This window comes from Grampus griseus (assembly GCF_964374135.1).
Source record: "Grampus griseus genome assembly, chromosome: 5".
NCBI classification, from domain to species: Eukaryota; Metazoa; Chordata; class Mammalia; order Artiodactyla; family Delphinidae; genus Grampus; species Grampus griseus.
This window is the reverse complement of record NC_138998.1, coordinates 138,614,898-138,630,412: the sequence shown is the minus strand read 5'-3', so window position 1 is coordinate 138,630,412 and position 15,515 is coordinate 138,614,898. Positions and strand designations below refer to the sequence as shown.

Sequence of the window (15,515 nt, the reverse complement as noted above, 5' to 3'; positions counted from 1 at the left end):
TATGCCCTTTCTCTGTCCTATAACTTTCTTCTGCTATAAAAAGACACTCTTGTATTTAATAATTATTAACGGCCTACAGCCCATATTGTTTTCTTATTAAATAGATAGGTCAGAGGTGCTACATCTTATCTTTCTTTCTTTTTTTAAAATTTATTTATTTTTGGCTGTGATGGGTCTTCGTTGCTGCTCGTGGGCTTTTCTCTAGTTGCAGCGAGCAGGGGCTGCTCTTCCTTGCGGTGCACGGGCTTCTCATTGTGGTGGCTTCTCTTGTTGTGGAGCACGGGCTCTAGGCGCACAGGCTTCAGTAGTTGTGGCTCGTGGGCTCAGTAGTTGTGGCTCGCGGGCTCTAGAGCACAGGCTCAGCAGTTGTGGCACACGGGCTTAGTTGCTCCGTGGCATGTGGGATCTTCCCGGACCAGGGCTCCAACCCGTGTCCCCTGCATTGGCAGGCGGATTGCTAACCACTGACCCACGAGGGAAGCCCTTATTTTTCATTCTTGATCTGGGGCTTAGAAAGTAAGTCCTTATATATTTCTTGTCCGTATTGTAACTAATAAGGGAAATGGAGTCCTTTCCCTTGCCCACTAATGTTTCGTTTAACCGTTCTGTTTTTTTCCTCATATTAAAGGCTTATGAAATAGAATCAGTGCTAAGAAACCAATTCAGGTGCATGTGAAAGTCTGTGACCCCTGTGCTCATTCACTGCTCACAGCAGCCCCTCTCGTTTTACAAATAAGGAAACTGAGGCACGTAGGGGTGCTTACGACTTTAGTTAGTAGCACAGCTGAACTTAAACCCAGGTAGTCTGGCTCCAAAGTTCTTATCTTAGAAAAATGATCTGCAATTCAGATAAAAAGCACCAAGCCAACAATGGGTGCTTAGGCTGGTCTGAGTAGACTCAAAATTAGGTTTCTGTGTGTCACAAACCAAAGAAGAAGAAACATAGTTACTTTTTATTTTTAAAATGTCAACTTATTAAGTGTTAATATGGGGTAAACATTCGTAACACTTGGGGCAAGATTTAGAGAAATACAAGCACTTTTGCTACAACTTGGCACTTTCCCTGCCTAATGACAAACGACTGTGAACAAACACGGTGTAATCCAACTTGATCTATGCAGGGTGTAGGCTGTCAATATTTATTAAGCATAAGAATGTCTTCTTATAGCAGAAAAAAGTTACAGGATAGAGAAAGGTCTCTCCTTTTCAAGAACAGAGGCAAGAATTAGCTACAGAGTGATCAGAATTTAAAAAGAAAACAGAAACAAAATTCATGCTATCCACATTTCTAAAATATCACTAACTCATTGGTTATAAGCACCGGGTAGAACCTCATCCTGAGATCTTTTTCTCTTAGCGTCAGATCGACTTGTTGCAGACCCAAAGTTCTAACTTTACATTGAGGATCCACAGCAGTGTTGACATTGAATATGCTTGTCTGTACTTTCAGCTATCTGTTTCCTTGCTTGCTTGTTTGTTTGTTTCTCTCGTAAAACCTAACATGAGTCACCTGCTTACTAACTCTGACTAATTTGCAACTTTGCTAATGACTAACTTGCAATTCTAACTTCCACCTTCTTTTGAAAGCGTACAGGAGTAGTAATAATAATATTAACTTACAGAAAAACCACTGCTATACTTTGTTGACATCCACTGCCTATGACTGCGAATGAAAGCTCCACTGGGTACAGATGGTATATCATGTTCATTGCTGTCTGACCAGCACACACAGTGCAGTATTGAGCACGTACCAGGTGCTCAGTAAGCACTTCCTGAGTGAATGAATGAATGCATGAATGGTTTCCGTTCAGATGTTTCTCATCTGGATCCCTTTTGTCTCCCCTGAGTTGATAATTGAAAGGAGACTATGACTGATTTAAAGAATAAACTTTGCAGACATCCTGCTGTTTAATAACTTCATTTTGTAAAATCACCTAATATAATAACTGGTTTATATTAGGTTATTATTGGCTTAATAATCGTAATAATCTATGAATAACTACCCCAAAAGGCTGATAGGAAGAGGATATTGATAACTAGTCCATGACCAGTAAGAAGGATGAATAAGAATTTATTAGGGAAATTAAATCAAAAAGAACATTCCAGACTGAGCTTCGCTGTGTCCAAGGCTGGCCAAGATGAAGACTATATAACCTTATCTTCGTAGCAACACAACTCCACAACTCAGAAAACTGGCCACAGACCAGTTCATAACTTAAGGTCATGCGCAAGGAATGTGTAAAATTGAGGGGTGCAGAGTAATGATGCAATTATCCTAACACAAATCTTTTAAATTAACATTTGCTATTAGTTGATGTTAGGTATTAAAAAATGTTAACAATTAAACTGGAATCTCTGCTTCTTCAATAGGGTTAAAGTATTAACAAGATGTGGAATGGATTGAAGAGGGAACAGTAATTGTACTCCTAATATTAGCAAAGCAGGAAAGAAATCTCTTGTACACATTATTTTTAAAAGCTTCCAAGAGAAAAGCAAACCCAGGTCCCTCTTTCATAGCATTTACACTGAAAAGTGCAGAATCTGAAATGTTTCCTTTAAAAATGATTATTGAATTTTTAAAAAATTTATCAAAATAAATGTGATTAAGCATATTTGCTGAAGTACAAGTCAAGCCATGCTTTTCATTTAGAACAATGGGAAAATTCAAATAACAAAAGAGCACAATTTCAAATCTTCTACCAGTTCATATACTTTTATGCTATAGCAGTGATTTGTATTACTCTTTCAATGTCATGCAAAAGGGTTAAAGAAAAAAATATAGAGTATTTACACAGTTCATTATCATCTTTCCTCTCTTACTTTTTCTTTTCTTTTCTTTCAGTTCCACCTTTTATCCAACCTTTTGAGTTTCCAAGATTCTCCATTGGACAGCGGGTCTTCATCCCGTGTGTTGTGGTCTCAGGGGACCTACCCATCACCATCACCTGGCAGAAGGACGGCCGGCCAATCCCAGCGAGCCTCGGGGTAACCATTGACAACATTGACTTCACGAGCTCCTTAAGGATTTCCAACCTCTCCCTGATGCACAATGGGAATTACACCTGCATAGCCCGCAATGAGGCAGCAGCTGTGGAGCACCAAAGCCAACTAATTGTGAGAGGTGAGGAGACACTTAGGATGCATGGCACCTATGCAGTCAGATTCAACATAACCAGAATTCATAAGAATTCCCTGTCATTCCATTCAAACACACACACACACACACACACACACAGCTGTAGAAGCCAACTATGAACTCCCCTAAACTCCAGGCCAAGGTGTATTTACCTAAAATGTGAAGTTTCAGAAAATTAGCAGAGAAGAAATGTGTGAATGAGATGTGGCGACCATGGGATTTAATTCTTTTTTTTTTGGGGAGGGGGATTTAATTCTTGAAATAAGGCTTCCCTGCATTAACCCAGTGACTTGTGAGGCCCAAAATCCATGAGCTCATGCTGTGTTGTATTTATTTTATATAGCACTTTTTATATTATCATCTAGATTGATGGCTTTTAAAAATATTTGCCAAAGCCATATGTCACAGTTTCTCTGAAGTCAAAAAATAGTAGCTTTTTATATTTTTTTATTTTAGTTTTAGAAATGTGGTTTTCTTTGTTCCTCCCTTCTGTTGAGCATTAAATGTCTATCTTGGAAGGGTATTGAAACATTTACTAAATTAAGCAAAGTGTGACAATATTTATGAAAAAAACTAAAATAAGATGGTTTAACTTGTAGAAAACTTTGCCAGGGCTCTCAATGCACCTAAAATGTAAGCAACAGTCTTATTTCAAATCTCTTTGCAAGTCAGCAAATTCCCATCAAGGTTCACACTTGCCATCTTCAAAATGAGGAGCTAGTGTTCTCCAGTGTCTGTTGAGCATGGATGCTCTGTGATGTTATGGTTCTCCTAGAGTTGTAGGTGTTCATCTACCAGTAGAATATTAATCCACATTGCAAAAGTAACTGTATGAAATTAAAGATTTACATTAATGTTGATTGTTTGCATTTTAAAGCCCTTGAACACAGGGCTCTCACTGTAATTGTCAGGAGGGGATGATTTCCATTACCTGCCAGACAGTCAATAGATGTAAGCAGACTCTTTCTTGAGCAATAGGTTCCCATGTCCTTCCTCAGTCCTTACAACTTGTCCACATGACCCCTCTCCTTCCTCTCTTGTTGAAGAGTAATGCTCATTCTGTCTACTTGCCAACAAAATAAAGTGGAGCATACTTAGAATTCATATGAAGGCACCAACTTTGTATCTGTGAAAAAGATTTTCCCTGAGTGAGTAAGAAAATCTACCTTCCGTTAGATACAAAACATAGGTACAAATGGCCTTATGCTAATAAAATTGGGATCCATGAAATGTTTTTCCCCATTTTTGAAGATGTATAAAAATGGGAGCCAATCTAGTACTGCTTCCCAAGTGTTTTCTTATAAGGAGAACTGACTCTTACTATCATTTGTGAAGGGCAAAGCAGTGAGTACATTAGCCTGTCTCCGATATAATCTGCTCTGAAGGATCCAGGTCAGAGAACAGAAATGTTACATAAAAATGTACATGAGTGTTCTGTGAACCACTTGTCTTCACAGGAAATGCAACCAGACTTTTTTGACCAAGGCAAAGGTCAGATGACCTGGAATTGAGCCTAGCCAATCAGAATAATGTAGTGGATCACAATCTGATTAGTATCTCCGTGTGGTTGTTTTCTAAATATGTTAAATAAGGTTCTGTGAAATTAACATTAAGTCACTAGTTAGGTGATATAGCCCCGAGAAAGGAAATGTGCTTCACAAGCAGGTCAGTAGCTGGAGAAATAGTCAAGGACAAGGTAATGTGCGGGGGCAGCGGTCACAATCCAGGCTTCACCATAAAATCTCCTGGGAGATTTAAGAAAACACTGATGACCATTTTCTGGTCCTAACTAAGCCCAACTAAATCATTATCTCTGGGAGTATATCCATCTCCCAGATCTCTGGGGCATTATCCTTTTTTTTTTTTCAATTCAAAATCACCTGTTAGTGGTTCTTGAATTGTGTCACACATTAAAATTATGTGGGGAGCTTTAAAAAATTCCTGATGTCTAGGTTGAAGTCCAATTAAATAACCATCATTGGACGTGGGACCCAGGCACCAGGAATTTGTAAAATCCCTGAGTTGATTCTAATAGGCAGCCAAGTTTAAGTCCAAGCACCCTGGGTAATTTGAATATGCAGCTATTTTAGAAGTCTGGAGTTTTTTATCTAAATGCAAAGAGGGGCCATTGGTGACTTTAACTAGGCTAGTGGCATGGCCTGATTTATGTTTTTAATCATAACACTAGCAGCTGTGGAAAGAATGGATTGGTCCAGAAAGCAAGTAGGTAAGAAGCTATTTCAGAAGTCGAGGCAAGATAAAAAGTGCCTTGAGGCGAGGTGGTCACAGTCAAGGTAATGAGAAGCAGACAAATTTGCAATATGTTTTGGAGACGAATCAAACAAAGCATGTATATATAGTGAATGTTGCAAAGAGAGAGAAAGAGGAATTGTTAAATGAAGTACATATTTTGCCTAATAAGGTAAATGAAAGTGTCTTCTACAGAAGTGGAGAAGATACAAGGAATAGCAGTTGTCACAAGGGAAAGAATGATGTGGGAGAAACAAGAAGGTCTAGACTCAAGGCATTCCAAAATTTAAGGTTCCAGAATAAGAGGAGGAATCAGCAAAGGAGGCAGGAAGAAGGAGCAGTCAGTGAAATAGGAGGAAATCCAGTGGACTGTGGGATCCTGAAAGCAAAATAGGAAATAATCAAGAAAGATAGGTGATAAAGTATATCAAATCCACTGAAAGTAGAAAAAGAGGAGAACCAACAATTGCTCATTGGGTTTTAGGAAGATGGATATTGTTTGTTACCTTGTAGAGTAGCGTGGCTGCAGTGAATCCCTGATTAGGGGAGCTTGAACAAAGAAAGGGAGATGAATGTGTGGGAACTCAGGAAAATACAACTATTTTTGTATTTTCAGGAATGTTGGTATGACAGGAGGTGAGGTGGACATGGGACAAGGGAAGCTTACATGCTGATGGGAATGAGCCAATAGAGAGGAAAAAAGTATGTGGCTGGAGAAAGAGATAATTACAGGATCCAAGTTCTTGACTTAGTTAATTGGGTTCTTTGAACCAGTGGAATATGTACAAACCAGTGTAATAATAATCTTGGTGGGGCTCCAGAAAGTAGAACCAACAGAAATGGTTGGAAATTTCAGTGAGACAGATTTTGAGTCAAGTAACTTAAAAGATAAATATAAAATTCATCAAATGGGGTCATCAGAGAGTAACATGCAGTGGATTTATCCTCCTACCATCAACAATTATAAAACTGGACAAAACTTTATAAAGTAACCATTTTCCAAATACAAAACAGGCAGCACAGGGCTGTGGTCCTAGAGAGGAGAGAAATATATGAGTTAAGCCCCAAATTCACCCCATATTTTTTCTTGGTGCACTTTCCGAACCATGATAGACGGATGCAGAACCCAAATAGATAATGATGATTTTTATGGTGAAGAAAAACAAAGAACCATTAGAACCATTGAGGTGCTGGATATTGCAGGTCAGAGTACTAGAGAGTGGGGAGCTGTTCAAAGAAAGATTTCTAAAAATCTGTATAGGGCTCCCTTTGGGTCTTTAGCTTAATACTACACTTCACATGCATAGGGCGAGACCCTATGAAATCTAGCAGAGAACAACTTCCAGGAGTATGTGAGATGAATAAAGCTTCCAGCAGTCACACAGTCCTGAGAAACATTGGAGTTCTGATTAGCCAGAGTAGAGAACACACAGGGAGTTCAGTTAAAATCTCAGAAGAGGCCACACACTAAGAGAGGCCTAATCTAGCCCTGGGATAAGGGCTACTCTAGACCAGCCCTAATAAAAAGCCTACAGGTAGCCTTGACAGGATTAAATTTCTTCACTGGTAAATCGACTGTTTGCAAGAATAACATTCAGTGTTCTTAAAAGGAAGACAACAAAATCCAGACTCTCAATATCATAGCATATCTGCAATGCCTTGCACATAATTACTGGCTATGAGAAGAAATAGGAAAATGTGAGCCATATATAAAAGGAAAAAAAAGAAAAGAAAAGAAGCAGCCTAATGGGCATACAGATGTTAGAATTAGCAGACAGGGTTTTAAAGTAGCTATAATAAGCATTTTCAAAAATTCAAATGAAAAGATGTGTGCAATGAGTGAATACATAGGGAATGCAAGAAGAGAAGTATAAAACATTTTTTAAAAAGAACCAAAAGGAAATTCTAGATCTGAAAAGCACAATATCTGAAATGAGAAATTAATTAGATATATTAAGTGGGATCTTGGATACTGCAGAACAAAGGATAACTGAACTTGAAAAGAGGGCATGAGAAAAATATCCAAATTTTTTAGAGAGAGAAAAGACTTAAAATGGCAAACAATGCCTCAGTGAGCTTGAAGTAATGTCAAGGAGTCCAGTATAAATATAGTTAGAGCCTCAGAAAGAAGGGCAGGAAAAGCATAGATCTGAATAGTAATGACTTGAAAATCTTCAAATGTGGTGAAAAATATAAATCTACTGGTCAAAATGATTAATGAAGCTCAAGTAAAATAAGCACAAAGAAAGAACCATGCCATAGCACATCATAGGGTGTCGATTTTACAGATTTTTGCATAATCTATCAAACTGTACATTTAAAACCTGTGAATATTACTGTATATAAATTGCACCTCAATTTGTTAAAAATTTAAATGTAAATTCTTCTAATATTCAAAATTCTTCAAAAATGAAATAATTTCCTTCACAAAATATTAACTTTCCTGACAATGGAGGAGACATCAAAAACCGAATGATATTTTGAAAGACATTGCATGAAATAGGTGTCACAGGTTAGTGGCTGGCCTCAATAAAGAGTAGTTTCCCTTCTGGCATTAAGGCTCAATGATTTAAAGTTAAAGCTCTTATTCGCACTCCTTCCTCACGGGCTGTATCATATTTTATAACACATATGGAAAATATTCTAACTTCAACATGACTTTTAGTAAACATATCTCTTTGTTAATTCTATTTAATGGAATATATAAGGCACATAAGGTACACAACTTTCCTTAGCCCATGCTACAATGGAGATGGGTTTATGATTCATTGAATTAAAATTTAAACCTGGGCCAATTCTTGAGCTCATGTTGCATAGATACCATAATAGATCATCATGCTGATTTCAGAAAATAATCACCTTTAAATAAACCTTAATAAAGTCAAGGCAGCTTTCTCTGGGCCTACTCTTCTTTTAATTACAGTTGGAATGGCAATGGCTAAAATGAATTAATTAGATAAGGGTTACAAGATAACCTTAACTCTCTAGTGAAGCTTCCTCTATTTTAAAGTCCTTGTCTGTAGCAATCATTATTTTACTTGCTTTTTTCAAAAACTTAACAGTCCCATGAGTTCAGTATTTTCTTGTGTCTTACTTGTCTGCAAAAGAAAACAAAAAAATCACTAAGCTTTATGTCTTCCAAATATCAATGGATAGACATAAACTTTTACACCCACTCCCAAATGACTGCATTTGCTCTGTCCTTCATTGCTTCATCTTTCCCTTATTGCATCATGAAGCAACAAAGGACTTAGCACATACTCCTAACTGCCAGTCCTTGGGGTAGAGTCACTGGGATGATGAAAGCTCATTTCCTCCCATTGAGAACTCCTGCTCCAGTGGGAATAAGGCAGATTCCAGAAGGGAGGGAGAAATCCTGAAGGATTGGAAAATATAGCAAGTAGTTAAGAGGAGAGGAAGGAAGACATCGTGTTCCTGGAAGAAGGTCTGTTACTTGCAATGGCAGGAGGGCTTGACAGGGCAGATACATCTGTGTCTGGGGGAATGGTATGCAAAATGGCAAAATGAAGAAGGGTGAGACTTGAGAGCTAAGTCTGGTCCACATCTTGAAGGCTTTCTGTCCTATGAAAGAGGTCTGGAGGCCATGGAAATTTATGCAGAGTTTTAAAGCAGAAAAATCATATGGTTCATGGCAGGACGAGTCATGCATTGGAATAAAATGAGTCTAGGTAGGACGCCTGAAGGGGAGGTCTTTGTAGTCCCCATGAGAAGTGATGATGGCTGGAGCTAAGGTGGTCATAGGATGGGCAAAACAGAAGATGCTTGGCAGGATTTAATGGCCAGTTGTGTGAGGGAAATGTGTGAGGGCAATATTTGAGAAGCCTTGAGGACAGACGTGCAAGAATTCTGGCCAAGGACTGTGCTGGGTGTTGGGTTGGGGAGTCGCTCCAGATGTAGAACATTTCACCAACTCATCTGTTTCCCCTCTGCCCTTAGTACACAATGATTGGAGCAGGGCACTTTCTCCCTGCATGACTAATGCCTGCCGTGGGTGACAGCCTCTCTTCTTGTATAGCTAGAGATCAGGCAGCTGCTCTCAGAATTTCAAATTTTAGTTTGAATGGTCAAGAGGTGGAATTTTATCACCACTTCAGCTAGATCACATTCTGGATAAGCTAAATAGATCTTTTTTGGTAAAATGAAGAATCTTATTTATTATTGCCATTTGGAATGAAGAGTGTTCCATACTGCACACTGTAGACTCACTAACTTTGGAACATAATCTGTCCTTTGATTCATGAAAAATATGCGAAGATATAGTTGGAGAAACAAAACCCACTTAAAAATAGCAAGCCATGTTAGAGAATAATTATATGGATTTTTATTTAAATCTTTAACTCAAATTAGAGAATGTTTTCCTCTTAGGGGCTTTAAAGTTTTCGGCCTGAGATGTAGCTTGGGAAAAGTGGAAATAGAATAAGGAGTTCAGAGACCTTGAAGTTGCCTTGTCTCAGTGAGGGTGGTTGGAACATCTCCAAGTGACAGACTGCTAATGACAAGAGCAAAACGACCTCTGATAAGGGAGAGGTCAGTGCCGTTTGATAGACTTCATGGAAGGAGTGAGCGCCATCAGCCTTGATGTATAAGTAAAGTCTAGAAAGAAAATAAAAAATATAGCAACAGGGCTTCCCTGATGGCACAGTTGTTGAGAATCCGTCTGCCAGTGCAGGGGACACGGGTTCAATCCCTGGTCTGGGAAGATCCCACATGCCGTGGAGCAACTAAACCTGTGTGCCACAACTACTGAGCCCACGCATCTAGAGCCCGTGCTCCATGGCAAGAGAAGCCACCTCAATGAGAAGCCTGCAGGCAGCAGTGAAGACCCAACACAACCAAAAGTAAATAAATTAAATAAATTAATTTTAAAAAGTACAGCAACAACACTGGAACTTTCAGTAAGTAAACCAAGGTCCACATTTTTGCTTGTTCATTTTCTAAATGACTTTGGAAACATGATTGAGTTTCTCTGAGTCATCTGTAAAATGGAAATAATGAGACTTAGCTCTTGGAATTGCTGAGAGAATTGAATCAGGTAACAATTGCTATGTCCTTAGCACCCAGATAGTAGCAGGGCTCTCCAGTTTCTCTTCATTTAATGAATGAGTGGAAGGAGGACAGAGGCATTCAGACATGTTTTCTGAGGTCAGTGAGGGATAAACAGCACCAGTTAAGACACAGAGGCTGTGCCATTATTTATTTATTTATTTATTTTTAACATCTTTATTGGAGTCTAATTGCTTTACAATGGTGTGTTAGTTTCTGCTTTACAACAAAATGAATCAGTTATACATATACATATGTTCCCATATCTCTTCCCTCTTGCATCTCCCTCCCTCCCACCCTCCCTATCCCACCCCTCTAGCTGGTCACAAAGCACCGAGCTGATCTCCCTGTGTTATGCGGCTGCTTCCCACTAGCTATCTATTTTACGTTTGGTAGTGTGTATATGTCCATGCCTCTCTCTCGCCCTGTCACAGCTCACCCTTCCCCCTCCCCATATCCTCAAGTCCATTCTCTAGTAAGTCTGTGTCTTTATTCCCATCCTACCCCTAGGTTCTTCATGACATTTTTTCTTTCTTAGATTCCATATATATGTGTTAGCATACGGTATTTGTTTTTCTCTTTCTGACTTACTTCACTCTGTATGACAGACTCTAGGTCCATCCACCTCACTACAAATAACTCAATTTTGTTTCTTTTTATGGCTGAGTAATATTCCACTGTATATATGTGCCACATCTTCTTTATCCATTCATATGTGATGGACACTAAGGTTGCCTCCATGTCCTGGCTATTGTAAGCAGAGCTGCTGTTGTGCCATTATCATAGTTAGCCCACCTGCTTGTTGCCTTGAACAAATACATGATTGATGTAGGAAGTGATGGGGAACCTCAGAAGTCCTGGAACTGATTGCCTTTGGGGGTGGGAGACCAGTCTGGTAGCAGTCAGTGGGCTGTGTCTCTACAGATAAGGGAACCCAGGGAAGACCCCTTGGCCTGTCAACTGACCCCCCAGACCCCATCCCTGCTCCCCTCGCCTCTCTTTTTCCTTCCATCCCTATCACAATTTGGACACCTATTAGCTGTGTGATCTTGAGTAAATTCCTTAAGCTATTTTTACCCCAATTTTCTTATTCCTAAAATGGGAGAATTGTTACTAGAGGTTTTCTGAGGGTTAAAAAAAAGAATGCATTTATCACAGCACCTGGCACATAATAAGCCAGCAGGTGGTAACTCCCTTTCCGGCTCTTCTTCTGTTTCTCCCTTCCTTCCACTCACATCTGCATGACTTTGGTACATGATTGAGGACACATTACATAGAAGAGGCTGGGGGTAATCCCAAGTATCAGGCAATTAATTAGAATGGTGGCCTAGGGAATACAGTCAAAAAGGTAATAGTGCAATATATTTTTGCAGAAGCTGAAGCAGTGGGGGATAAATTGTGTGTGGAAGGTAGAGGTGATACCTGAGACATTAAGGCTGAGGTATAGGATAAAAGGGTAGGATTGAAATGGAATTTGGGAACCCAGTTCCTGGTTATTCCTTACACCAGAGTCATAGGACTTTGGGCCATTGTAAAGCGAAGCACATTTTTATAGTTTGGGTCACTGGGAAGATTTATGAAGACTTAATTTAAAATAAATTCGCTGTTATCATAAGAAGTTAAAAGAAAAAACCCTTGGCACTTATGCACGTGCCTCATGACTTACACTGGCAGTGGAAGGATGATCACCCTAATGTCACACTCAGTTGGGTGACCTTGGCATAGATGAAGCCATTTTGAGGGAAAGGACTGAACTTAATGGCAAAACACGCCTGCCCTTTGGTTCTATTATTGGCTCAGCACCACTGCGAGGAAAGCTACCAGCACTGTGATTTCCTATCTGCGATTCCAAAGGTCAGTTTTCTTACACTTCTTTATATCTTATGACGGGTCTGTTGTTTCTGGCTTTTAATGGTGAGCTGGCACACAGTGAAACAAACACATTATCTAAAAAGCCCTTACTTGACCTTTATTTGGCAGGAAAAAGAAAACTTATACAAGGCCACTATCTAGTTGCTGTTTGTGGACCCAATTTATGATACTATAGTCATGCTATCATTTTGCTTCATTCATCCATTCATTTTTCCAACAAATACTTGTCAAGCACCTATTTTATAATAGATGCTGTGAGTGCTGGGGATACCATGGTGATCAACACACAGAGAGCAAGTCCCTGCCCCATAAAACTTAGTAACAACCTAAATGGGAAAAGAATTTGAAAACCAGTAGATACATATGTATATGTGTAACTGAATCACTTTGCTGTACACGTGAAACTAACACAACAGTGTTAATCAACTATACTCCAATATAAAGTAAAAAGTTAAAAAAAACTTACATTTTTCAGAGCAGGAGAGAGGCAATGAACACACAAATGATGTCAGGTGTCTACCTGTGGTATGAAAAGTAAAGCTTGATAGGAGGATTGACAGTGATAAGGGAATGGAATTTTCAGATGCACAGGGTAAGCCTTTCTGAAGAGATTTTTGAAAAGAGACTTGACCAAAGTGAGGGAGTGAGTCACAGGTCTCTCTGTAGGAAGCGAGTTACAGGCAGAGAGACAAACAGTTACAAAGACCCTGAGTCAGGAGTGGGTTTTGTGGGTTCAAAGTACAGCAAGAGGCCAATGTGCTCACTGTTCAGTAGGAGAGAAGTGGGGGGCGGTTATCTATTCTGGGTATGACAGGAAGCCACTGGAGGTTAGCTTCCAGTGTCATAAATTAACTCTTACCTAGACTTTGATCAATTACTATCTTGACTAAATGCCATACAGCAGAGAATGGCAATATTTATCTACACAGGACCCCCATCTTCCGCTGCCACCACCAAGTAGCTTCCGGTTTACCTTCAATAAAACTGAATCCCTGTCCCTGTTGACAGATAGTGAAACCTACATCCCTTCTTTGGAAATATACAGCTACTTAGAGGCCATGAGTTCCAAACATAAAACACTGGACTGCACCTAACACTGAAAAATTCCTGTCCTATTATTTACCTGTCCTATTCCTCCCTTAAAAACAGCAAAAATAATTCTTCCCTTTAATAAACAGACCAAAGCCAAAGATCACGTATTTTAAACAACCCTCATCTTAAGCATCATGAAGCAGGCAACTCTCTCAAAGGAATCCCTTCAAGACTTCAGATAGTGTCAGGCTACATGGGTCCCATGACAGGATTTGGGTATTTTAGAACATATACATCTCATGTGACTCTTTTTAGGGGGACAGGAGTATTGCATGTGCATGCAATTATGATTCATAGAAATGTATGGCAACAGTGGCCTGCATTGCCTTTTGGGGATGCGACATAATTATTTGGTTGAACCCGTCCCTTCTATTTCTTTAATCACCCTCATCACCACTGGAAAAGTCTCTCTGTTGGAAAGCCAACTATATTGATGGATATGTTCACCACAAATAAAGTGTTCTGCAAATAAAAGGAAACCAAAATATAGTTAAAAAAAAAAAAAAAGGAAACCAGCAACTTTGAGGAATTATAACCGAGACAATACAGAGTCTTCAGTCTTTAGGTCCTATCATAAGTTTTGGCCAAAATCATGACAGTGCCGACAGCTCTGCATCCTTCCACCTCCAGTTCTGTATCTCGTTGGCCAAAATCCTCCTGCAGTGCTCTGTGCTTTCTTCTGTTAGATGGTGCTTCTAGACCCATACTCCTCAAAGACCTTGTACATTGAGGTCACTCTGATCTGAGTTATTAACTGAGCCATGCTACTTTGGATAGGGTCTGTTTCCTAGTCTTTAAAACTGGAACAATAATATCCATTTATTGATTTGTCCATTCCACAGATATTTGCAGAATACTTTCTATGTTCCAGCACTGTGTCATGTGCTGGGGTGTGATGGTCTGCAAGAAAGGCATGGTTCTTGTTCTCCCAGGTGTGCAGCCAGCTGTGGGAGATGGGCATTTAAACCAGCAACACCAAACGTGTGGTAAAGGCTACGACATGATAACGCGGGATTCTGTGGAGGCACTCAGTCTTGTCCACAGCATCAGAAAAGGTGTCCCACACTAAGTGAAATTTGAGCTGAGATGTAAATACTACTAACTGATAATTTGTTAAACAAAGAAATACAGAAGCCTATGTGAAGACCCAGGGAGAGCTGGAGAATAGATAGACTGGAGCAAAGCTTACAAAAGGAAATGTCAAGAGATGAAGCTGGAGTGCAAGGACCCAAGTCATAAAGAGCCTTCAAAATATCGTAAGGGTTTCAGTTGTGTCAAGGGACAATGCGAAGGCACTGATGATTTTAAGCAGGAAAGTCACATCATGTGATTTCTCTCTTAGAAGGATCTTTCAGGCCACTGTGTGCAGAATGCATTCGAGTGGGCCAGTAGGTAGCAGGTAGACTAGTTAGGAAGCTGTTTCATAAATCCAGATAAGAGCCAGTTTTAGCCCTGTCTCAGGTTAAGTCCCCCTGAAAGCAGAGTGTGAGGTATAGGACTGGCTGTAGATCACTTATTTGAGATGTAATTCCTGGATCCCAGAGTGAAAAATGAAGGGAAATGAGATTAGGAAAGGAGGGGAAAATCATTAAAAGTTGCTTTAATGAGCTAGTTGCTGCTGTGGGCAACTGGGGCTCATTCCTTCTGGGAACCTTCCAAGGCATCACACAGAACAGTTGTTCTCAAAGGTAATCTCTGGATCTGCAGCCTCAGCGTCACCTGAGAGCTTATCAGAAAAGGCAGTGTCTTGGATCCTGCCTCAGACCTACTGGGTCAAAACTTTTAGGGACAGGGTTCAGCAACTTGGGTTTTAATCAACTCTTCAGGTGATTCTGACACCCTCTGATGTTTGAGAAGCACAGACATAGAGCACACCTTAGAGTTGTCCAATAGGATTGGAGGAGGGAGAGGCAGGGCATTTATCCCGACGCCCACCCCTCACTGGTTGCACCCATGAAGGTGAGTGTTTGTTACTTTAGAGAAGGCCCTGAGACAGCAAAGAGAGACTCCTGTTCTTGGTGTGGTGCCCTGGCAAAGTGCATGGAGCTGTCCACCCTGCGGTGCTGAAACCAGATGGACGGAGGAACTTCACCGCACACCC

At 40.0% G+C, this 15,515-nt stretch overlaps 1 protein-coding gene across 2 annotated transcripts in view; it reads left to right on the top strand.

Moving 5' to 3' along the window:
- Positions 1 to 15,515, top strand: part of DSCAM (DS cell adhesion molecule) — a gene marked incomplete at both ends in the record, with an annotated part of 752,893 nt that overhangs the window by 458,430 nt on the left and 278,948 nt on the right. For both annotated transcript variants that reach the window (XM_082655382.1, XM_082655383.1), the window contains one exon: positions 2,843 to 3,121. In XM_082655382.1, the coding sequence (XP_082511508.1) occupies positions 2,843 to 3,121 (279 nt within the window). The remainder of the gene's footprint in view (positions 1 to 2,842; positions 3,122 to 15,515) is intronic.